This window comes from Stylophora pistillata, chromosome 7 (genome assembly GCF_964205215.1).
Source record: "Stylophora pistillata chromosome 7, jaStyPist1.2, whole genome shotgun sequence".
In the NCBI taxonomy this organism is placed as follows: domain Eukaryota; kingdom Metazoa; phylum Cnidaria; class Anthozoa; order Scleractinia; family Pocilloporidae; genus Stylophora; species Stylophora pistillata.
The window spans coordinates 23,074,354-23,098,699 of record NC_142525.1 but is presented as its reverse complement, the minus strand read 5'-3'; the positions used below and the strand labels follow the sequence as shown (position 1 = coordinate 23,098,699).

General features: G+C 37.8%; 1 protein-coding gene and 1 long non-coding RNA gene across 2 annotated transcripts; one reads left to right on the top strand and one right to left on the bottom strand.

Moving 5' to 3' along the window:
- Positions 1-2,963: 2,963 nt before the first annotated feature.
- Positions 2,964-22,361, top strand: LOC111331654 (A disintegrin and metalloproteinase with thrombospondin motifs 6). Its single transcript, XM_088728948.1, has 27 exons — positions 2,964-3,096; positions 3,197-3,260; positions 3,864-3,898; positions 4,305-4,377; positions 4,878-5,197; positions 5,381-5,531; positions 5,969-6,135; positions 8,632-8,715; positions 9,333-9,460; positions 10,284-10,294; positions 10,628-10,733; positions 10,962-11,102; positions 11,771-11,927; positions 12,192-12,287; positions 13,276-13,415; positions 13,572-13,638; positions 13,756-13,837; positions 14,153-14,277; positions 14,400-14,523; positions 15,063-15,146; positions 15,796-15,953; positions 16,091-16,226; positions 16,527-16,656; positions 17,911-18,121; positions 19,098-19,257; positions 19,954-20,265; positions 21,472-22,361. Exons 2-26 carry the CDS (start codon positions 3,200-3,202, stop codon positions 20,262-20,264), a joined length of 3,258 nt encoding a protein of 1,085 aa, XP_088585074.1. The 5' UTR covers positions 2,964-3,096; positions 3,197-3,199; the 3' UTR covers position 20,265; positions 21,472-22,361.
- On the bottom strand, positions 7,234-8,211 carry LOC148727154 (uncharacterized). Its single transcript, XR_015989213.1, has 2 exons — positions 7,990-8,211; positions 7,234-7,556 (listed from the first exon to the last, which is right to left on the bottom strand). It is a non-coding gene; the product is annotated as an uncharacterized LOC148727154 (long non-coding RNA).
- Positions 22,362-24,346: the final 1,985 nt, after the last annotated feature.

Here is a 24,346-nt window from a genome sequence, read left to right as displayed (position 1 = left end):
AACTGAGAAATGAACTTTGCCTTGCTTACAGCAAGCTTGGCTCTAGATTATTTTACTTGTTGGAATCATGGTATTGATCAGAATGGTGCCCCGTATACACTTGAAACCTTTGTGTTAGCACTTATGGTGCTCTTATTTTACCTTGGATGATTTGAGCCTCCTACATCTCAAACTCTTTTTCACTGTTTATGTCCTAACAAAGGCCACCTTACAATAAAACAAGTCGAAAATAAAAACGTGCATGACGTCATACCGTGGTTAAAGAAAGGATTTTTTTCACTGGAGCTGATTCCGTAACGACTGATTTAACAAGTATTCTTGGGCTGATGAAGAGGATTGATTCGTTCATGACAGATTCTACAGTTGAGTAAAACGTCATGCTGACAAATTATAACACATTAAGACTACATACAATTTTTGTGAAATGGCATTTTTGCAGTCTTTGTCACATACTACGAGATCTAACGATAACATGAGTAAATGTAGGGGTTATGTTGCTTGTAAACATTCATTCCCTCCATTGTAAATAATCTGGAAAGCGACTTTGGAATACAGCAGTTTGTTAATGTACTCGGAGAAATAATTTTTACGAGGCATATTTCAGAGAAATTCTGAAATGCTCGCCAAAAGAAAATACACGAGTTAATTATCACAAATTGAACTATTCAGTCCTTGTGATAATTTTTAAGCGTTTCAACAAATTTAGAACGCCGGGTCCGTTTAGGATTCAAAATAAAAAGGAAAGATGGTTGCTGAATGATAAATTGACTTCTACATACACTATCGATCTATCGATTTATCTATCTGGAAATCTATTTATCTCTCTGTTTCCTTGGGCGAGTACGAATCGCGTCGAACACGTTCCGAATTAGCCCCCTTTTTTATGCTCCCCAACAAAAGTAGAGTACATTGCAAAAGTAAATACTGTATTTGTCAAAGACTGAGCACTACAGATATGCTCCCACCCACCCAAAAAGAAACGTTATCTTAATCAGCCGCTCTCTAACTGGGTTTGATCTCTGAGGCTTAAACAACTTTATGAATAGAGCGCTTTTCTCAAACAAGAGGCTTTCGAGTCTCAGCAGTATGCGGTTCGCACGCACTGTAGTTTTCTAAAAATCCTGTCTGAATATATTAGAAATGGCTTGACGAAGTCGATGGTATATTCTTTGTCTTAAACAGTGCTGTTTTCCCTCGCAGTTATATTAAAGCCAGTATATACCTTAGCAGATAATTTTTTTTAGAGTGTAGTGGTCAGGTTTTGAATCAACCACCAGCAACCGATTTAGATGATGCAGACATATTGGAAATTAGGCATGAACTGAATTCTTGGAATCTAAAGAAAGGACTTGGCAAAATCCAGTTTGAAAGTGCTATAAACAAAAGCTGGTGCTTTTAATGACCAACGGTTTCCTCCTCGTAAACTTATCAAGTGACCTGCGATGAGAAATACTTCTATTGAGAGAAAAAATGAATTTGTAGACCATGATGTATCAATTTTCAGTCATTGTTATGGTTTATCTTTTTAGAACAATGAGGCCATTGTTCGTTATACGCTGAGGCCTATCTATGGGTTGGTTCAGATCGCAAAGGCAAATGTCAAGTTCAGACGGTAATTTTTTCCGAGGAGGATCTTTTGCCCCAGGATAGTATCCGACTTGAGCATCTTAGTAGCTCAAAAGATTTAAAGAATTTTTTTTCCCTATCTACTTTCAGCCCTCCGCGTACACCACTGAAATGTTTATTGACCACGTTTTCCGTCGTTGTCCACATTCATTTCATTTCAGTTTTTTTTTCTTTAGATGGTTCTGTCAATAAGGATTTTTGATACGTCAAAATGTGTCGCTCACTGAATTAAGTTTTCCGGCCTTTTCCTACTAAACAAACATGTTTTTCCTCGTGATACCACTTAAAAAGATTTTTTAGTCTATTGTAAAGCATACTTTTCATCTCAATATCATTTATAAGGCATCATTGAAAATTCTTACTTATAGATATCAAACACTCAATCTCAATTTAAAGCTTCTTCTTAAAGAAAGATTTGATACTTTTCATATCACAGGTAAGTACCAATCAAAAATGCGATCTTCAGTTGCACGTCCAGTTTTATTCAGTCAAGGCAGGCGTAAACACAACGAGGAACGCCTTTCAAAATTTTCCATTGAGTTAAAATGTTAAAAGAGTTGCCAAAAAGGTTATCTCCTCCTCTGAATTTAGATGTGAGAGAAAACTAGATGTGGATGGTGAAAATGAGAAACCTTTTTGTTTTTCTTAATTTTAAGAGTAAAAGGTTCCCGTTGGAAAAAAGAAACTGAAAAGAGCAAGCTATAAAGAACCATGATTGAGCCAAACAAAGTTTGTTACACATTCTTAAACGCAAAAAAAGATGAGCGTTAAAAATTCATTAAAAGTTCTTTTATGGAATATTAAACTTGTGACCCTGAAAACAAATACGGCTCAGGGTATGCAAAGAGGGAATGGGTCATGAGAGGTATATGATCTGCCTTTTTTCACATCGAGAAACAGGACATAAACCTAATCTAATCTGAGTCCCAAAAGAAGGGACCCTAAAAAACAAATTGTAATCGTTACCTTTACAAGAAATGTAGTTACCGTAATGTATTTACCGCAATATGCAAAATATTATTTTAGAAGGATAAATGATACGTATGTCTAGAATCGACAAGGTTGTTTATCAACTTTCTCTTTCACTGGTTAAAATCTGCCTATACCTAATATTTAATCTCAATAACACAACTTGTAGAGAAAACTGTTTGAATCAATATTCTGTCACTTTTAAATGAAACATGTCACAAAAGATAACAATGAAGATTTCGATAACAAGAAAAGAGTAATGTGTTAAAACAAAAAGTCCATTTATGAAAGCAATGTTACTTTCACAATCGATATTAACCAGCTGTCCATATATTGATACGTGAAACTGAAGTAAAATAATAGACAATTACAGGGAAAAAAACTCTTAATAATACTGAAAACCCTTTAGCGAAGATTTCGTACCATTTAATAGAGAAACGAAAGTCTGCTCACGAAGGTTACCCAATATCGCTAAACCTACAAATTGAATCGTAGTCTTCTGTAAGTGTGCTTTGCGAAAAATCCTGAACCACAAATGTGACGAATTTAGTATTCATTTTCTAAATAGCATGTTCCATTTACGTCAATTTTTTGTTTCCAGAATATGAATCTGAAATGGAAAATTTTCTTTGCTATTTATTACGCAAGTGTTTTCATCGACGGAGGTAAGTTGCGCTTAACATTCTAAAAGAAGATGCTAAGGCGGAGTAAAATTGAACCGTGTTTCAACCACTCGCAAAAAAAAAAAAGAAAAGCGTTTCATGTTTAATTCGTTTAAAAGCTGTCTATATACATGTTTTAGAGATATGAGAAGCGATTAATACATGTATGTCAAGTAACCGGGCGATATAGTTTCTTTAATCCCTTTCCTTATTTCGAAGGGAGGATTTTTTTCTTGGATAAAAACAGTCACAATTAAAATTTTTATGTGCTTTGATAAACGGAATCTGGGAAGAACAACCAGTAAAGAGATTAGTAGGCTTATTGAATGATTGTAGAAGAGAATGCGAACTTTTTCCCCTTGACTTGCTTACCTACTGATTCAATTTTTCGTTTATCTAAATTAAACATTCATACAGATTTAAGATGGTAAAGTAACTAACTTTCATAGAGGCCAGATTTTTCAGACGTCTCCGGGTTGGAAAAGATATTAATATAAAGTGACTTTAAAAGAATGTTGTTTTGAAAATTTTCCAACACAACTTAAGTAAGTGCTCAGATTACAGGTCTGTATCTAACCAAATTTTTTTCTCTCTCGCTTCTGGTAGAAGTCGTTGGTAGTAATTCATTCAACAAACACACGGTAAGATTATTGGGTACGAAACTCAGTTATATCCAATAAAATGGAATCAATAAATCAGTCGATGAAAACTTTCAAGAAAATATATCTCGGCACGAAGGGGACATGTATCGTTTTCGTCCGTCCACATGAGGACCAAAGATGAAACTCTTTTGACTTTTCATAATTTTAATAAATATATATTACACATTTCTAGAACATATCCAATCAGGTTCGTTTTACATATTCCTGATACTGGGCCGCATAAAAACTTTATTCATCGTATTCAGATAGGTCAATTTGGCATTCTGGGAAATAGATCACATTCAAAGTTTTTTTACCCCCTATATGTCTATAAGATCTTTATGAAGGGAATGATACGGTTACTGTTTCACTTTTAACCACTTATTTTTCTGTTTTACTGATTTAGTTCAACGATGTCCACCTGCGCATGGCAGATAATGAATTACATAAGACATTTGGAGTTGACTCAAGAGAAAAAGGTTTGATGCACATTTCTTTTGAGCTTTATCCATTAAACGATTTTCACAACCTTATGATGTGGATCAACAGATTTCTATCTAAACAACTAATTAGTGAATAAACCTTTAAGGCGGCTTGTATTTGAGCTGATAATGTCCACGGATGAGAGGTTATCCGAAAAATAAATATTTGACCGAGAGGCGAAACTTCGAGGGCAAATATAAAATTTTGAGGACAATCTGTCAGCGAAGGACATTACCAGCCGACATAAATCAGATAGTGGTTTATCTATTTTATGACCCATTTATTTTCATATCGCAAAAAAAAAAACGGCTAGTAAAAAGGGATTGTTGATCTGATGGCGGATTCGCGAATTTGACGTAGGAAAGTGTAATTACCTGAACGGGATTTGTGACCAGCTTTTAAACGTCACTATCAGTAGTCTGTGATTTTGGAACTTAATGGGGAGGGGGCGGGGTTATAAGCCATTCTGATACCTAGATAATTTTTCGCACCATAGTCCCAGAATATGAGGTGATAGCTCCCTATCAATCGGATGATTTGGGGAATTTTGTTGATTACATTCTCCATGACGAGGTAAGAACACGGAGAGCCATTAGCGAGCCAGACTTCTGGTACTTCAAAATTGAAGCGTTTGGAAGATCACTTCATCTGAACGTCACGAAAGTAACGCCGCGCGTTACGGCTGGAGCAGAGGTTGAGACAGTAGATAACAGTGGAAAGTCGACTTATAGAGAGGTGCCACGCTGTGTACATTATACAGGTCACGTGACCTCGGAACCAGGATCACTGGTCGCCATAAGTGAAAATAAAGGATTGGTGAGTCTTACATCTTAATCTTGCGCCAGTTTTGATGTTAAGTTTTGGAAAGCTAGTAGATCCATACTAAAACACTGGATAATTTTCTCTCGATTTCCGTGCATGATTGAGCTCATAATTTCATTACAAACTATCTTGCATTCCTATTGGGTAATGATACAGCTCTTTTTTACCTTTTTTCAGTCTGGGATAATTCGTACACTCCAGGATACACTTTACATTCGACCTCTCTCACAGAATTTTATTGAGAAGAATCAGCTTCAACATGGTGCTCCTCACGTCATCTACCGGAGGTCAATCAATCAAGTTTTGTCGCCTGATCTTCATGTTTCAGGTAAGAAAATGAATCTTGGTTATTTGTCGTTTTGTCATGCATTTGTCAAAATGATGTAAACTCCGTTCTTTGAGCCTCTTCAATGCAAACTGGAAGTTTCTAAAGATGAAAACAGCGTTATGGTATGGCAAGGTGGTTCTTTAGTTCAAAGAGGCAAGGTTTTGAATTTTTGAAATTGTTTTTAAATGAAAAAAAAAAAACCTTAACATCGTGAAATTAGTGGGAAATACAGGTAAAATAAGGAAGACGATGGTTGAAATTTACTTTTAAAGGCTCAAATGGCTACAAAGATCATTTCTCTGTGTGGAAAAAGTGGCTTTCAGGCCCACAGCAAAAAATATGTCTGCTCTTATCTTTAAGCAGATCCCCTTTTGACAATCTCTTTGGAAGAAAAGAGTCAATAAGGCCCTTCCCCTTTTTTCTTCTTTACAATTCAGCGAGTGATAGGATACCCTTTAAAAGGACCACACCTATCCTTCACCGGAGAAAAAAGCGTCAAGCTCCTCAGAAGTTCCTGGAAATTGCTATGATAGCTGACAACTTTGCGATCTCAACCTACGGCGAAGATGAAATGACTTATCATCTTTTAACTATCGTTCATATTGTAAGTGTTTTCTTTGTATCCTCCCAGTTAGCTCAATAGATAGAGCGCTGGACTGTTGTGCAGGAGGTCAAGGGTTCGAGCCCCCGCAGGACCAACACTCAAGGTCTTAAAATAATCGAGAAGATTATGCTACCTTTCTATAACATCAAGAAATGGTTAGATATTCTAGCCTTCTCGGATAGGGAAGAATAAATGGAGGTCCCGTCTCCTGCAGGAGGGGTAGGAGACGTTAATTTCTTACACACGAGATTACTGTGTGATGGATGTCCTTCCCTGGGGTGGGATGGGTGGGATAGGTTTAGGCGGATGAACCTAGGGGGGGACTACGTGTCCTATTGTTCTTCCACCTGTACAATGTACAAATCCCCGGGGTGGAATGGGTGGGTTGGGTTTAGGTGAATGAACCTAGTAGGGGACTACGTGTCCTATTGTTTTTCCACCTGTACAATGTACAAATCCCCGGGGTGGAATGGGTGGGTTGGGTTTAGATGGATGAACCTAGTAGGGGACTACGTGTCCTATTAGAGAGCTTAAGCATCAGACGTTTTTGATGTCACGGACGTCAGAATACCGGGGCAGACTGGATCGACAACGGCGTTTTAGGCGCGAAATTTTTTACTTAAGCTGGACACCTGCGTCACCACGAACGTGACAGCTGATCACAGTTGTCACGTTTTTGGTCATTGTTTACAAAGGAAATGTGGCCGTAATTTGCAACATGCCGTATTTAAAGGATGTGAGAAAATCACTTTTAATCGCTCATGACCAAGGACTGGTGTTAGATGAGGAACTGTTGCTATTACTGAAAGAGAATTCGTCAAAAAACCCTGAGTTTTCGTACGAAAAATACGCGAGGTTTAGTATCGAGAGTATCGAGGAACCTGAGTGCAAGTCCGAGTTTAGAGTTGAAAAAAAGGACCTTCCACTGCTGGCTGATGCGCTTCGACTACCGGACACCTTCCACTGTAATAAGAGAACCACTGCCGACAAGTTAGAGGGGCTATGTATTTTGCTCAGGCGAATGTCGTTTCCTTGCCGATATAGCGACATGCTCGCGCGATTCGGCCGACCGGTTCCTGAACTTAGCATGATATCAAATACGGTGATGAATTATATTTACGATATACATGGTCACAAACTGTGTCAGTGGAATCATGATCTACTGAATCCACGTGACTTCAACACCTACACGGATGCTATATCGAATAAAGGGGCTGCACTGCAAAACGTAACGATCTTGCACTGATCATTTTGTCATTGAATCCTTGAATAACGGATCTTGTAATCCACTTAGCGCCTCTGCGATCGACAGCCATATTTGCGCTCGGTTGCTCGTTTTCTTCTTTGCTTTAAACGGATTCTGCACTCTGACTTCTTTCATTAGTGCTACGTCGTGCTGTTCAGACCATTCCATAGGCCCACTACATAAAAGAAAAAAGATAGAAGCGAGTGTTACTGTAGGTAGTAGCTGTATAAAATAGTCGATCACATTTCAGCACTAAAAATAAAAAGCTTAATGGCGGGGAAATTAATGCACTTTCTTGAACGTGAAATACGGCAACGACATAAACCTCTCGACAAAAGAAAACAACTAATAACAAAAACAAACACATGGCAAGATAACTTGCTATTACATAAGTATTTTTCCTGTTCTGGAAAAAATCCTCTGCTCGTAGGATAACTAAAAGAATGGCGACAAACAAAAAAGAATTCACGATCAAACAAAACCAAGTAACAGAACCTGCGGAAACTTGTGCCAAACACGAAGTTAGGCACATTTTGTCCCATTTTTAAAAGTTATTATTTAAGTGCAGATAAAAAACTACTTTCTTATGAAACCTACAATGTACTTACGGGTTTGATTTGACGATTGAAAATGAAGACATGGTGTCAGTCTTGTACTGAGACAGTCCTGAAACAGAGCAAAACAACACGCACGGCAAACATCCCACTTTCACGTCTGCAACCTCACGTCAAAAACGTCTGCACATGCGTACTGATTGCGAAGCTCATATTTAAACTTCCGGTTGACGTCCGTGAATCAAAAACGTCCGATGCTTAAGCTCTCTATTGTTCTTCCACCTGTACAATGTACAAATCCCCGGGGTGGAATGGGTGGGTTGGGTTTAGGTGGATGAACCTAGTAGGGGACTACGTGTCCTATTGTTCTTCCACCTGTACAATGTACAAATCTTTAGAAACAGAAACAGAAACAAAATTGACTCATACACAACGTTTTAAATCACAACCTAGGAAAGAGAAAAGTTAAATAAAAAAAATTGACGTGGTGTAGAATGATAGATCCGAAATTCCACAAATTATTCGTCAGCCTCAGGTGTAAGATATATGCTGCACAAAATCTGAAAGGCATGTTTAGAAAAAGTTCCCGATTATCAGTACATCGAAGATAAATCATTTTCCTTTTTCATTGACAAGCGTCTAATTTCTGGATCGAATGAAAACGTTGCTGACTCATAAATGATCTTCTTTTCTTAGCTTACACGGCTTTACCACGATGGTAGCGTTGGCCCCATAAAGATTACTCCCGTGATTGTCCGTTTGGTACTCAAGAAGGATGGGGTAAGCAATGGATGGCAGCTGCTGCAAGTTCCCACGACAAACCCCTTTCGTATAATACTTTAAAAATGAGTACCTAAAACCCAACGCGCGGACGAGTCGTGCCAAGAATTCTTTTCGAGTCACATGAAGAATTTCCGTCAAAATGTTTGTTTATTCTTTAGAATTTTGAAACCGCAACACATATTTCGAATTCAGGTCTGCGTGATAATTAGACTTAATGACTTGATTCAACACCGATTTAAAGCGTTTTGTAGCAGAGACCTATTGCAACTACTTTTAACTAATTTTGTCTGATTGTGTCCGAGTTTCATCGCTCGATATCTCCTACCTCGCTCTATCGGAAAATCGCTATACCATGATGCAATGGACGCCATCATCCTATCCTATCTTGTCCTTATGAAGCAAATTCCCCAGGTCAAATCCACCCTGCCTCAGCAAACGTTCCGATCTTCCATAGCACTCTTGAGGCCATATTCTGTCTCACAGGATAGAAATATTTTGTACTTTGTCAAAGTGCCTTTTATTTACTTCATTTTTCTGAAGATATTTCAATGCATTTGATAAGACTTTAATTCCTCAGTCTCAAAATCATCGCTATTGTATGTAACGCTTTCTAGTTCGGCTATGGGCCAAGTGCATCTAAAATCCAGCGAATCTCCGCGATGGAGCGTTGGGCAAAAGAAAATTTTCCAGAGTCAGACGATGATCCTCATCACCCTGATGCTGTTATTCTGATCACGAAAAGGTAATTTGTCATATTCTAGTTTGAACTACGCTTAATTCGATAAGTTTGTCTATACATTTGTTCCTATCTTGAATCCAGAAGTTCTTCGGTTTGATTAGTCGTAAAGAGGGGGGGAGGTGGGGGGACCTTCTTTCAATCCACCCATGTATGATTTAGATACATTTTTGTTTCATCGTAACCCGTTGGACCTCCAGATTACCATAGAAGCTCTTACCTTCGGCCTGTTTACTGGGAATTGGGGGGAGGGGGCATCTGTTACATTCGCCATTCATTGACTGTAAACTGCTTAGCAGTCTGGTTAATTCCCCCGCACAGTGTTGTAAAGCGCCATGAGCTTAGGATATGAGCGCTACATAAATAAATATATCTTATTAACCAAGCGCGAGGGCCGTACTGGGAGAATATCGGCCCGAGGTCTTGACAGTGCGGACCGAGCGCAGCGAGGTCCGTACAAAAAAGACCGAGGGCCGATATTCTCCCAGTACGGTCCCGAGCAAGCTTGGTTAATGAGAGATTTATTATACGACTGAAGTTCAAAGCGACACAAGTGCGGTATCATTCGGGACAATTCGGGACAGTGCCCGGTCCAATACCTAGAGAATATTGGACCGGTAATACAGCATTTTGATTGGTTGATTTTAGTTATTGGCCCTCTGACTGCCCGAGTCGTGTAATAAAAGTTATTATTATATTAATAACAACTAAGACCGACAATAAATACGAGAAGTAAGAGATATGAAAGTCACCTATTATCAAGTTATGCGCCCGAACGTTTTCAGCTATGTAGCTTGATTGATAATTTTATTTCCTTTTTTGTTTACAGGAGCTCTGGGGGTAAGTATATGTTTTTTCTCTTTTTGATCGTTTGTGTATATTTGAATACTCAGTAAAGTACACTCTCATTGCCTTTATTGCCATGGTTTACCGAAATGCGTTTTTAATCACCATTATCAATATCAATGCAAGAAGATAAGAGTGATCTTCGCAGAAGTGAACAACACCTGAAAAGTAGAGAATATGAAGGAATCATTGTCGTCATCATCATTGTGAATGTTATTCGGGGGTGTTTGGTCTTTAAGACGAAATGAATCATCATGAAATATATTCAGTAATATCAAATGCAAGATCTAGGAATAGGTTTGAAAGGAGTGTCCTTTTGACTTGCAGGGATTGCTAGTATCGGATCAACATGCCGCAGCTCCTTTGGCGCTGTCCTCTCCAACGACATTGGACTCGGAAGTGCCATTGTTGTGGCTCATGAGATTGCTCATACGTAAGTTAAATAGACCCGTTTACAATAGATTAAAATGAATAGCACTAAAAGCATGATCGTCTCCTTGTGGACTTCGAGCAAATCACGAAGGTTAAGGCAACGGAAATGCAACCCTAAAACCTCCCTTACGAGAGGATTGGGTGGGGTTCAATCCACTTATGCAAGATATTTGCTATTTTAGCGGCAGAAATGAGTCTTTTTATCTCTTCATGTTCTATTCTTTTTTAGGATGAGCGTGGAGCACGACGGATCCGGTGCGGCACTTTCCTGTGAGAATAATAAAAATATCATGGCATCCTCTATACCTAGTGGACCTGGATCCATGAAATGGTCCGCATGTAGTCGGGAACGTTTGCAGGAGTTTTTAAGGTACTTTTCGCATCTAAGGATTTTGATAGGAAGCAAAGATAATCTGTTTCAGGGCTTGTGTTACTGATAAAGTGCCAAAGAAAAAGCTTCTCTGCACAAGAAAAGATTTTACACGAAGTGAGCATTGTTCTTCAGTACACTTAATGAAATTCACCGCGTTAATGTAGTGATAATTAAAACTGAAATTTCATACAAAACAGCCCATCTAATAGGCAATTTCCGAATTACTTTTGGCTTCTTTTTCAAAACGAGGCCTGTTGCTCAACCATTCTTGTGAAAATGAGTTTAATTTGCATGTGAATGAAAACTTATAATCATATGAAAGGATGAGCACCAGGACTCGTTTTGAAAATGAGGTCAAGGGTAATTCGGAAATGGGCTATTAAGATATGTGGCTAAAAGTCGTTCTTATGTTTTGAGCTAGGCTTTGAACATACGATGATACAAAATAACTATCGCCTCAATCAATATTCATTTACAAAAAAGTATATTTATTCTATGCAACAAATTTTTCCTGTTACTAGTAATTATATTTGACCTCTTCGCAATATGAGTTTTGAATATCAATATAAAGACATAAATGAATTAATCAGTTCATCAGCCATTTGTCAATTGCAATCCTCGGGTGGGTCAGCCATTTCAACAATCTGTCATTTGTTTGGTAACAGCCAAAGATCACACTGTTTAGATGACATTCCACCAGTTTCCGGCATCATCAAAACTCCGAAAGAATTTTACGGTAAACTGCCAGGTCAAGTTGTAGACCGAGATGAACAATGCAGAATGATTTATGGAAAGACCTATTACGCATGCCCACAACGTAGGGTAAGTGACGTATAAAGCATCACACAGCAACCTCTTTCTATTGTTATCGCCGGAAGATTTCTGCCGAAAAGCTCGTAACTGGTCTTTAATGCGACGGCATGACACTCTGGCTTTATTGGGGAAGTGGGTAACGTAAATTTGCGATCGATTGCGAAAAGAAATTCTAGCAGATGAGCCAGTACACACTGTTACCAGTCCGAGTGAGTCCTAGATGACATAAGTAATAGATAATTTGTGATTGGGTATCGTTTCTCACTTCCGCAGACAAACTGTGATGAACTTGGATGCACCAACAATGGATATAGGTGCATTTTATCTTCAACGTCTCCTGCAGATGGGACAAGATGCGGAGACAGACATGTAATTAAACCTACCAGCATTTATTTATTAGAATCGCATCATTGCATAAATCCTCGCATTCTGATTGGTTAACGAAGCGAGGTATTTAGCGTAGAATTGCGAGTTGAAAACCAGACTAATTGATATTGTTTCGCATCTACGCATACATAACAACCATAAGTAATGCTATTTTCCTTTTTTATCGTTTTTATCCAATTATACGATTCATGAAAAATCCATTACTTGACTCACGAATTCTGCGTTAAATTGCGCTTGAAAACCAATAAAAGGCCGGATACTCGATAAGTCCGGATAATCGAGGTTCGACTGTACCACACTCATCACTTCGCGAATCATGCGATATCGGTTTCCGCGTGCAATTTAATGTGGAATCCCCTCATCAAGTAATGAACCTCTCATAAAATACCTTTCTCGTTCGTAATTGCAAAAAAACAATTTATAAAATGTACAAGACATTTTCATTTCATTTGTCTTCGATCCTTCAGTAAACGGATATTCATTCAGCGTACTTACTCGATTAAGTACGTAAATTAGAACGCTTGGAAATCAAATAGCTTTTTCTCTTTGATATGACAATGCAACCTCCAACAATATCTATGCAGAGGGTATGTTTCTAAAGAAATTGTGGTACTGCGTCAATACGGAGTACAACAAGATAATTTGGTTTTATCAACTAAGTTGATGATGTAAACTGGCCTTCGAAAACAATTTCTAAAACTGACGTTTCAAACTTTAGCCTTTCGTTGGAGTGAATTACAATATCTCCTTTATTGACTAAATACTTAGCGGGAACAATCATGAAAAACGAGCGAGCTGATGGTGGCACTGCGGTCTCCATTGAACCGTCGGTTGAGCTTGTTGTCCCAGAGTCGCAGCAAGCCCAAACAACATTTGCAAAGGGAACTATTTATTGTAATTGCTATCCCTGTCATGACTGAAGCCTTTTTCTAACCTCTCTCTCTCTCTCTCTCTCTCTCGCTTTTTCAAGTGGTGTATTAATGGTCTGTGTGTTGATGACGGGTCGCGCGTTATCCATGGCCGCTGGAGCGACTGGTCAGTTTTCTCCAAATGCACTCGTCCCTGTGGTGGAGGGGTTCAACACAGATCAAGAACTTGCACCAACCCAGCGTAAGAACATCAAAAAAAATTTTCGGTCCATACATTCTATCTGGCTTTAGACTATTAGATACTAGATGAAATGAATAAGCTAGCTTTGAAATAGTCCAAGTTTGTGAGAGGAAAAACTGACTGAGTTAAACATTGATTTAAACCTCTCATTTGCAGACCAAAGAACGGTGGAAGGAATTGTATCGGGCCGAAGGTGGGACATTGGAAAGTTTGCAACCCGCAGGTCAGATTTTTCTTTGCATTTTTTTTATTTATTATTTTTTTTTATGTTTGCATTCTGGTACATCATGATCATGTCTTAATCGCAATTTTTCGTTATTTTAATGTATTTCTTTAACAGCCATGTCCAGCCGCCTCCAAAACTTTCCGTCAACTCCAGTGTGAGGCTATTGACCCCGAATATCAGGCTTATTATACTTCAGGTATAATTATTTTCGTTATCGCAGTTTATCCAAACCGTTATCGTTACCGTTACCTTGACCGTCGTCCGTCGTTATCGTTATCGTTATAAATTCAAAGCACGAAATCGCTATAAAGAAATTTGATATCATCGGAGTATTACGTATTTAATGATAACTTTTTATAAAATGCCTTGTTTAATTCTTGCTTTATGGATCGAAATTTTCCATTCTGGTGACTGACAGGCCACGACCTCTATCAGTAAATCGTAGCAATCTCAGTTATAGCTCTACAGAAAACGTTAATTAACAAAAAAATGTTTCAATGTCCTCTATAAGATCACTGTTCTTTGGTATGTCGAAAAAAGCAAGCAGCATTTCCTCAACAACGAGACGTCGAGAATGGGACGAGGTGCTTCAGTGATCCCACAATCCCGGATGTCTGTATTCAGGGAAAGTGCAGAGTAAGACAAGAATTGAATAATATTTCATTTCTTTCCATTTTTTTCTTTGATTTTTTTTGTCCACGGGATGAATTTGATTCTGCAAATAGATAGCTATATAATTTTTTTTTCAAATAAACTAGCGAGTATCCTGCAGTAATGAATTGGATTCTGAGGTGAGACTGGATCGCTGTGGGGTTTGTGGAGGAGATAGTTCAACATGCAGATTTGTTCGAAAAAAGTGGTACGAAAGATGTCCAGGATATAGTAAGTTGAGTAATAACATCAACCGTTTTTCGTTCAAAGCCTAAAATATCTCAGAGCCTAAAGTATCTCCATCGTCACAATTCACGTTAATTGTACAATCGACGGTAGGAAAATACTAAAACGCTTGTTTGTCGTTTCTCTATTGTAATGCAATGGCATTTCCAGTTTCACAGAACGCAAATTCAACTTAGTTTTTTTCCATTATATACTTAATAACATGAATACATTCCTAAATGATCTCAACTTTGAAGCTTTTATAAAGCGGCATGGGGATAAAACATAACAGTAATGTTCAAGAGTAAAAGCTGATCAGCAGTGTTATTAGGAATATTTATTGCTAATGATTGTTAACTGTCATACCCAAACGCCGTGTTAAAAATTACGTCCATGCTCGAGTCTCTTTACACAAGTCGTACGAAACCCAGCGAGTACATCTGAAACTGGACATGGTCGTTCGTATATGTGCCACGGCTTTGATTTACCACAGATATCTCGAATTTTTGTAACATTTATTTGTATGTCTCCTTATGAACGTTCAGAAGAGGTGTGTACAGTTTTTGAGGTTCCTACTGGTTCCACGTCAGTCTTTGTGAAGCAAGACTCGGCAGATTATAACCTACTTGGTGGGTACAATTTAAACTAAAATATAAGTTTAAGTAACAAGCCACGTTGATGTAAAATGGATTCGATTTGGTTGCGATTGTATTTGCTCTTTAATTTGTTTAGAAAACTTGTGTCACACTTTAAACCAACAAAGTACCATATTTTCTGCGCTTTAGGCCATTTGTTTGGTTCTAATTTTAGTTTGCTTTGACCCCTAGCAACATTCCCCTTTCTTCTGGTTGGCCGTCGTTTTTAATTCGACTATATATTTTTGCGATTATGAATGCAAAGACCTCATTGTTTTTGTAATAGCCCTTTGGCAAAGCAAGCCACTTTTCAACAGTTCAGAGACACAATTTGATCGGATACAAGCTCAAAATGTTTTAGGGAATCAGTATAATCCTGATCTAAACCTTTACAGATGTTTGCCAAAGCTCAATAACTGTAGTTTTAATCTAAGAAATAGTCGTCGATATCCCTTCCTCATTTTCAAAACAAGCTCTTTTTTTTTACAGCAATTGTGTATAGACGATTTTGTTTGACAATTTTATTGGAACTGCAAATTTGAATCTTCAAGAAACTATCTATCTAAACGTTCAATGGTAACTCACAAAGCATTTGAAACTTTAACTACCTGCTTACTCATAGAATATGTTTAATATCCTAAAGGTATCAAGAATAAAGAAGGTGAATACGCAATACCAATGCCCTCCTGGAGTCGAACGGTGTATGCAGCTGGAACTAAGATTCAGTATTATCACAAGAATTCACTCGATATCAACACGATTACCATTCCCGGACCTACAACAGAAAAACTTACCGTTGTGGTATGTGCGTGAAGCAGTTAGTGCCTTGCTTATGACTAAATAACTCAAGGGGTTAAATTAGTGACTCGCAATTAAAATAAAGTTTATTTGATAAAGCGAATAGGAAATCATTTCCTTATAAAGAATTTCTCTTTTAGTTCTATTCTGTAGGTCGCAAACACACAGGAGTTTGGTACGAGTTGTATGACCCAACTCTTTCATCTAATATCGGAGCTGACGATGTTGAATGGAATGTGACAGACTGGGGCGAGTGCTCTTGGAAATGCGCTAAAGGTGAGAAAAAGACAAGATGAAATAAGAAATGTCTGTTTGAAATAAATGGTTATCTCTGCAATTGAGTGTAGAACAAAGAAATGCAATGTCATCCGGTTTACTCACAACACCACTAATGAAAGTTCAAGTCTAACCTGTTAATTTCATGAATTTTGGGTGATTAGATAAAAAAGACAAGAACCTATCTCTTCCCATTTGATTTTATCAAAATAACGCTTTCTTCTCGTATTTAAAATTTTCAAAAGAACAAAACCCACATAAAAATTGAAAAATGAATCTTCTTCTGTAACTTTTTCGAAGGAAAACAGAGCCGAAGAGTTCTTTGTACAAGGAAAGATGATGGATCATATGTGGAAGATAAGGTTTGCTTGAAGAAGTCTAAGAAGCCAGCTCAGGAACAGTATTGCAATACACAGCCATGCGAGCCTCAGTAAGCAAAAAAAAAAATCTAATTCATTTTCATGGTTCTTAATTTGATATATTTTTCATAACATGTTATAATATGTGTTATATTCAAAAGTAGTATTTGTAAAATTGGTTCTTTCTAACGCGTCCTATGGTAAGAGATTAAATTTTGGTGTGATTAAACACAGTAAAGCATCTCTCAACATTATTTTCAGCATTTATTTTGTAGTCAAAAAGGCATTAATAATTCATGAGCTGATTAGCCCATCACACGAGGCAAATCGATCACGTGTATAAACCTTTATAACCGGTATAGAATGATCATTCTGAAAAGCCCGGAGAGGGTTTTGATTTCGGTCTCGGGGAAATCGGGGTACAATTCATAAACAAAGAAATCATCACGGAATTATTGATGAAAATACGATTACTGTGATCTTGATGTAAAGATCACTAGAGATCTTTATATAAAGATCACATTAATTATAATACCAAATTATTCCCCAAAGGCAGCATACAAAAACATTAACCGCAGTAAACAAAAAAGTTTATTTTCCTGATAAATTCTCGTTAGGACAGAAATTCGTTCTTTTACAATTTCCCATTGTTCACAAAATTAATTGTGCAGTCTTGAATACTCTCAACTTCAACTCTAAATCCTATCTCCTCCAAGTTGGCGTCTTTATTTCATCTTGAACTTTGCCACTCGCCAAAAATTTTGTAAGCCCACTTTGTGGCATACCGAGTAGCCCTTGGAACACAACTATCCAAGTAATCTTTCTCTTCCTTCTTATTTTTGGTTCTCGAAACACGCCTTTGGGCGGTATTTCAAGGAAAAGCTTTCTAAACTTTAACAGCAGCCGAACAAGGAGTACTTTTCCCCTCTGTATGTAATTAACTTTTAATGCATTCAAATCACGTTTAGAAAAATCCCTAGAGAGGCACGGGTTTTTGAAGTTATTTAAGGCATTCATATAACGTTTTGAAAAATCCCTAGAGAGGCACGGGTCTTTGAAGCTATTTAAAAAACTCGCAGTACGTGTTTTATCGGGTCTAAAAACACTTGGCTACGCCTCGTGTTTTTAAACCCGGTAAAACACGTATTTCAGTACTTCAGCAATTGTACTTCAGCAATACTTCACAGTACTTCACAGTACTTCAGCAATTGTAAACTTATGTACTACTGCCTTCACTGGAAGAACGCTTTTTAGAAAGACGGTCTTAACATCTTTAAGAACAGAAGCCTTTGCACATATTTCAATAATATTTTGTCTTATGGCAGTTGGTACAGTTCAGAATGGAGCTCTTGTTCCAGAACGTGTGGGAAAGGTGTCCAAAAACGAAAAGTGCACTGCCGGCGTAAGCTAACGCAGTGGAAATTTCAGATCCTTCCAGACTCCTCTTGCAGTGGCACTAAACCCTCTGGAGGAACACAGAGGAACTGCAACGAGATCATTTGTCACGCGGAGTGGAGAACTACTGCTTGGTCCAAGGTAACATTGTGTAGATCATTTTATTATATGATACTGATGAAATACCAAAATTTTTCCTTTTTACTAAAAAATCATAACTTCATCGCGCGCAGTGAAGATACTATTTTTATCTCTCACGCGTGAGGATATTGATGTCGCCATGGTTACTAACATGATTTTTCTCTTCATTAGAATTTTGACTTTTTGGAACAGAAAATATAAGTATTATTGTCTTTATTTCTCCCTTATAACTTTATATCCGAGTTTCATAACATTTCTGTGACAGGCATTTTGCGATAGGTGACCATTTTAATTGCACTATTTTGCTGTTTCGAAAATGAATACAAAAAGTTGTGTTTCATCAGTATCTATGAAATAAACAGAATATTACACTGCCGCCTGGGGATACGAATTTTATGAACTCGTGCTGTAAGTATCTCTTACTCGTTCACTTCGCTCACTTGTGAGAGATGCTTACATCACTTGAACATAAAATTAGTATCCCCGCGCGGCAACGTAAAATCCTCTATATATAGATATATATATATGGATCAATCCAGTTCTACAATACATCGTAGAAACATCGAGAAATTCATGTCTAGGTTCACGAGTTAAGTGGTGTTTCTTCTTTTAATTCTTTACAAGACTCAGTTGGGAGTTTTTCATCGTAATTTTTCAAGTTGATTTATATCTGGGAGAAACAAAAACCTATGTTAGTTTGAAGACACGTTTCTTTTCACATTACCTCCCTCTACCAAGAGTACAAACTCGGTCCTGACGAAGTATTAGAAAGAGAGGGGGTTGCTTGCGAATCTGCCATAGGTTTTCACCCGTGTGGAGAGACAATATTTTAGCCATTTTAATGATGCTCCGGTACTGTGAGCCTCTCGTATGTAGACTTCGTCTTTCCGTTTTTTTTTTTATATCGGGAAATCATAAAACCTCTCTTCAATGATCTTGATTTAGTTCTCGACTGATACTTTTCATGTTTTGTCAGTGTTCCTCAACATGCCAAGGAGGTACGAAGAATAGAAGCCTCGTTTGCAAGAGACGCAATGACCGCGGAGAATTGGTAAAATTACCTGAGATTCTTTGTCACCATGCTCCTAAACCGAGTCCTACCACTATGGACTGCAATACGAATGTACCTTGTCCAAGTAAGATATCTATTAAGTTTGTATTATGAATACTAACTATTATGCATTAAGTTTGCGTAAGGCCCTCGGTATAAATATCAATAAATTACTAACTAATATAACGTTGATATTACCCTTTGAAAAATAAAAGTACGTGTTATTCTATCACCTAATAACATTGCGGAAATGTTCCATGCTTCTTACGAGACAGTCCTTTTTCAAATTGTTAATTACCTGCTGCTACTCTGCCAAGATTTGAATCTGCAAGCAATGAAAGCCTTAGTACCGCGACTTAAGTTTGTTCAAACTGGTTGATCATTGTTTCCGCTATTTATCGGCTCTTATTGTATAAACTGCGGTAATTTGCAAGGATTTCCAGCCCTGAGAAAAGCTGTAATCGCACTCAAGTGTAAAGTGTCGACAATGTTTTTACGTATGTTTGATATCGCCAATCAGCTGTTGTCACTTAACCGCCTTTCGCATCACTCTCTCATTATTTAAAGACCATGGTGTTTAGAGAATCAACATAATATACATGGTTGCTCGTAGATATGGAATTTCTCGTATTGATTTCAATATCTCACTCACGTTCGTTGCGCTCACTCGTGAGATATTAAGTTCAACACTAAACTATAGAAACTCAACATCCACGTGCGCTTAAGTATAATTCTCTTTTCAATCATGGACCCAGATCTTATATCTTTCCATCAATCTTAGCCCCACAGCTGTTGCTTAGATACAGAGGACTTGGCTGCTTTAAAGATGGAGAACCACCTGCTTTTCCAGTACTTGCGAAAAATTTCCGTAATGAAGGAATCGATTGGTCCAACATTGACGACACCATTCAAAAATGTGCAAAATTTGTCTATGATAATTTTCCCGACAACAGAGTGTTTTCCCTTGAGTTCTATGGAGAATGTTGGACAGGAAGAGAGGCAGAGCATTCTTATAATAAGTACGGAGCTTCCAGTGAATGTTGGAACAACGTCGGAAAAGAACACGCTTTTTATGCATACGAGTTTTATTAAGGTGAGAGGTGAATGGAGAAAATTCCTTCACTGCTAATAAGTACCTTTTCTTATTATAGGTTACAAATTAATCTGGGATAGCTTTTTGCTTCACTTCGTCCTTTGCCTGCTTAAAAAAAACAGAATCAACTGTCTCTAATTCTGTATGTAACTAAACATAAGATATCTTAGTCGAGTCAGCCTCTGCAGTAATGAACTACCTGGTCATATGGTAGGTAAGTCTATACTCGACCCAAGTGGCCCTTCAGCCGCAGCTTACATCCTATGTATCCTAGGAGTATTACTACTACTTCCTGGATGGCAATGTAGAAGTAGTGGCCTTATTGTTAGTGTGCTCGACTCCGGATCGAGTGGTCGAGATTGGAGCCCTGGCCGGGGACATCGTGTTATGTTCTTAGGTAAGACACTTCACTCTCAAAGGGTGTGGGTAACCCTGCGATGGACGAGCATCTCATCCAGGAGGGGAATAGAAATACTCCTGGTCGCTTCATGCTACAGAAACAGGAGATAAGCGCCTGCCCCCCTGATTGGCCACTTGGTTCATCTACAGACCTAACCTACTTGTTATTTGTACTTTGATTCGCCGTACGGGCTCGGCAAAATACGCCCCAACCCGTAAAAATACTGAGCGATACTACACAACAAAACGTTCAATACGATATATATATATATATATATTTAACAATTATTCCACGAGCGCGCGTTGGATGTGAGATGATAGATAGCCAACGAGGCGCGTAGCGCCGAGTTGGCTATAATCATCTCATATCCAACAAGCTCCAGTGGAATAATTGTTTTATTAAAAACGTTAAATTAAATTATTAAATTTTATTAAATCTTTAGCTCCCTTTTAATTTTAAGCTGACACGTACGCTTGCCATATTTGTAGATTATGGTATATTGGCTGATATACCATAATGGCTAAGCCAATAAAAAGTCTTGAATTGCATTATCCAATGATCTAGTTTTTAATAAATATATATATATATATAAGTGTGGAGAAAGACACTGTGGAAGTAAAGAGTTTTACCCTAGAATACAACACGTCGAACTGGCCAGAACCTCTCGATCCGGAGTCCATTGCACTCACAGTTAGTCCCATCCTTGTCACTTACCTACAACTCATAAATTAGACTTTAAAACTAAGAGATTAGTTTTTATTTTTGTTTTACTGATATCGAATGTTATTCGTTCTTATGAATATCAGGTCTAACTGCTTGGGATCCTTCAACATTATCGCCCTTTGGAATGATGCAGCTTCCGTCTATTTTTAACCTGCGGAGCCTGGGGCTGCAGTACTATGAAGTAGAAGATGAAGATGTGTTAAATGATGTCAGTCACTTTGGGTAAATGCAAAGGCGAATCATGAAAAAGATGTCCTTCATTACGCGCTGCCACTGTCGTTTCTGACACTCGGGAAACTACCCTTTTGAAGCAACTAGTTTTCCTATAGTGTCTTTTCAAGAGAACAGTGCCAAAGTTTTAATTTGTAGGCAAAACCTTTCAGCGTATCAGCAAGGTGAAGTGATGTTGCAAGGTTTGGAGATTGATTTCCACACTCAAAATATGTGCGCAACCGAGAATATCTGATGAATTTGCTATTAGTACTTTAAATTTTCCTTCTTCTAAACTTCGCCAGACAATACCTCAGCATCTGCTTCGCGGGCTAAGATATTAATAACTCTGTATTTAAGGGAATAATGACAGACAAGTAATAAAGATACTGTAACTAAAATAGGGAGGTTTTCTCTGCCTTTCCTGAAAAGCTTAGTTCTCTGGGTTAGCATTTTCTTTAAACTTTGTTCCTATGTTTGTCGCTTGTGAACCAGAGAAAACTAAACTGTCGGACTTACAAGCTAAAGAAGTTAATCTTGCCAAAACAATACATTCTTATTTGTATGAGCAAATAAGGGTTGTCTGTCTCGCCTTCTAATTATCACCAATTGTTTGCCTCCGAGAGTTCGCCGTTCGATGTAGTCAATTTACATTCGAAACGCTGCGAACGCCCTCTTCAAATGCTATCCGGGTTTTTGTTATTCAACACGATTTTATTTTCCATTCTGATGACTGTTATTGCCGACGCATTGTTTTCTTCAAGTTTTTCTCCTTCCCTGGTACAGAGCATTTTTTCCCTTCTGATTCTGCCCTCTCTCTAACCCTCAAGCAACGAAATACAAATTTCTTTTAACCATAAAAAAGAAGGACTGTTGTATTTTATTGATATTTATCTAGCAATTTAGTTGTTAAACGCAGCCTTGACTAGTTTTTTTTCTGTATATGAAGCATCGAAGGATGGATAGACAGAAAAACATCACAGGCATCTTATCTGAAAGAAAACAGTCCCCTTTCAGTTTATACCTCGATTCGAAAAAGGGTTGAGCGAGGATAAAAAAAAAGTTAACCACGAGGCCATCACGTCGATGATTACAAATCTCTGCTTTTCCCAAGCTTTCAAATGATTTTTTTTGCAGATATAAAAACTGCGTTGAATTTAAACTCGACATATTTACATATCCAGTGGTTTGAGTGACAATACTCGTAAATAGGAAGGCTCGCTATACTGAGCCATTCGGCAATCTCGGGATGATGTGAGAAATTCACAGCATCTGGAGCAGGCACATTTACTAGAAAATCCAGTTATAGCCGATCGATTTATGTATGATAACATCTCGCTTCGTTAGCCCACCTACTTCTCCAGAAATGTGTAAAATTTTACAGTTGAGAAGATTTATTGCTGTTTGTCTCTGGGCCTGCAACATTGGGCCCGTGTTTATTTTAGATCACGTTATTACTGACACAGCTTTATGTCTTCAAACATACACACTAACTAAACAGTAAATCCTCTTTTCCCCAGACAAATAATCTTGAATGCAATTATTTTCATCCTCCAGTGTTTGTTGTTTAAGTTAAAAGAAAGTAAATATATTGCTACCTTGTTTTCGCGAGAACAGATTCCTTTCAAATGTCCTGTTTTCTTGATGGGAAAGATCAAGTGCATTTACAAGGATTAAGGTAAGAAATTGTTGAATCGTTTCTGGCTTTACCAGATCAAATAAGAACTCACAGGTGAAAGGTGCTATGGCTCTGTAGAACTCTTTAAATATATCTTTCTCGGAATCTGTGTAAATAATACATATTTCGCTTGCTTAAACTAAGAGATGGTTCAGGCAACTCATTTCGTTTTGGTTCTTTCCAGAGATATTTCTTCAAAATGGCTCAATATTGAATACAGCTATGAAAATCCTTTCCTTCCCTTCATTTAGCGAAACGTACTCTACGTGGCCAGAACTTACGGAAAGCACCGTAAAATTGGATAGCCTAATTAACCAACAATAGGTCCAGCTAGCGAAAGAAAAATTAATTGTCAGGTTTCGAAACCGCTTTCATTCAGAATCTTCAAAGACACATAGCATTTTCCCTTGAAGATGAATTTTAAGTGAAAAAACGTTTCACGCATTTTAAATATTCTTCTAAGAGAATGTTGTTGATAACAGATCTGTGATGGCCAATATTTTCTCACACTGGTGTTATATCGGAAGTTTTTTCATAAAAAAACAATTTGAAGAAAAGATCGAGAGCATGCAAATTGTTGCATGTCTCTGTTTATTAATCGAGAGGCAAGTTTCGTGCAAACTGTTGCACGTTTATGCATTTTTTTGTCGGAGTTATTCTATTCCAAAAATGATACTGAGAAATTAGCGCGCAAAACGAGTTTATCTCCTCCTATAAAATACACTGAGCACAAGGCGCCATCTCCTAATCAATGCAACTATAATTTCTGAATCAAGCGAGGTGTTACAACATTTATCCCAAAGCGATCTTGATGCGTCCTTTTATGACATAGATCATAGATTCAAATCAATCGACATCATTCAAAAAAGAATAAAGCGCTGAATACTTTTAACACCAGCCTTTTATCAAAGTCCACGAGAATTTGCTGCAGGTTCCGAAATGCAAACGCGAAGTACTCTCTACCACGAAGAGAACCATAATTTTTTCAGTTAACAAACAAGTTAAAATCAACATCAGGGAAGTTTTTCAGAAAAAGCTGCTCTTTACCTCAACTTGCTGACAACTTGCTT

Bases quoted from the DNA above. Each gene is read 5' to 3' on its own strand.
- LOC111331654 (XM_088728948.1), top strand. From the start codon at position 3,200: ATGAATCTGAAATGGAAAATTTTCTTTGCTATTTATTACGCAAGTGTT. The intron at 10,734-10,961 runs GTAAGTTAAATA...ATTCTTTTTTAG, and splicing joins GCTCATGAGATTGCTCATAC to GATGAGCGTGGAGCACGACG. The intron at 14,278-14,399 runs GTAAGACAAGAA...CAAATAAACTAG, and splicing joins GTATTCAGGGAAAGTGCAGA to CGAGTATCCTGCAGTAATGA.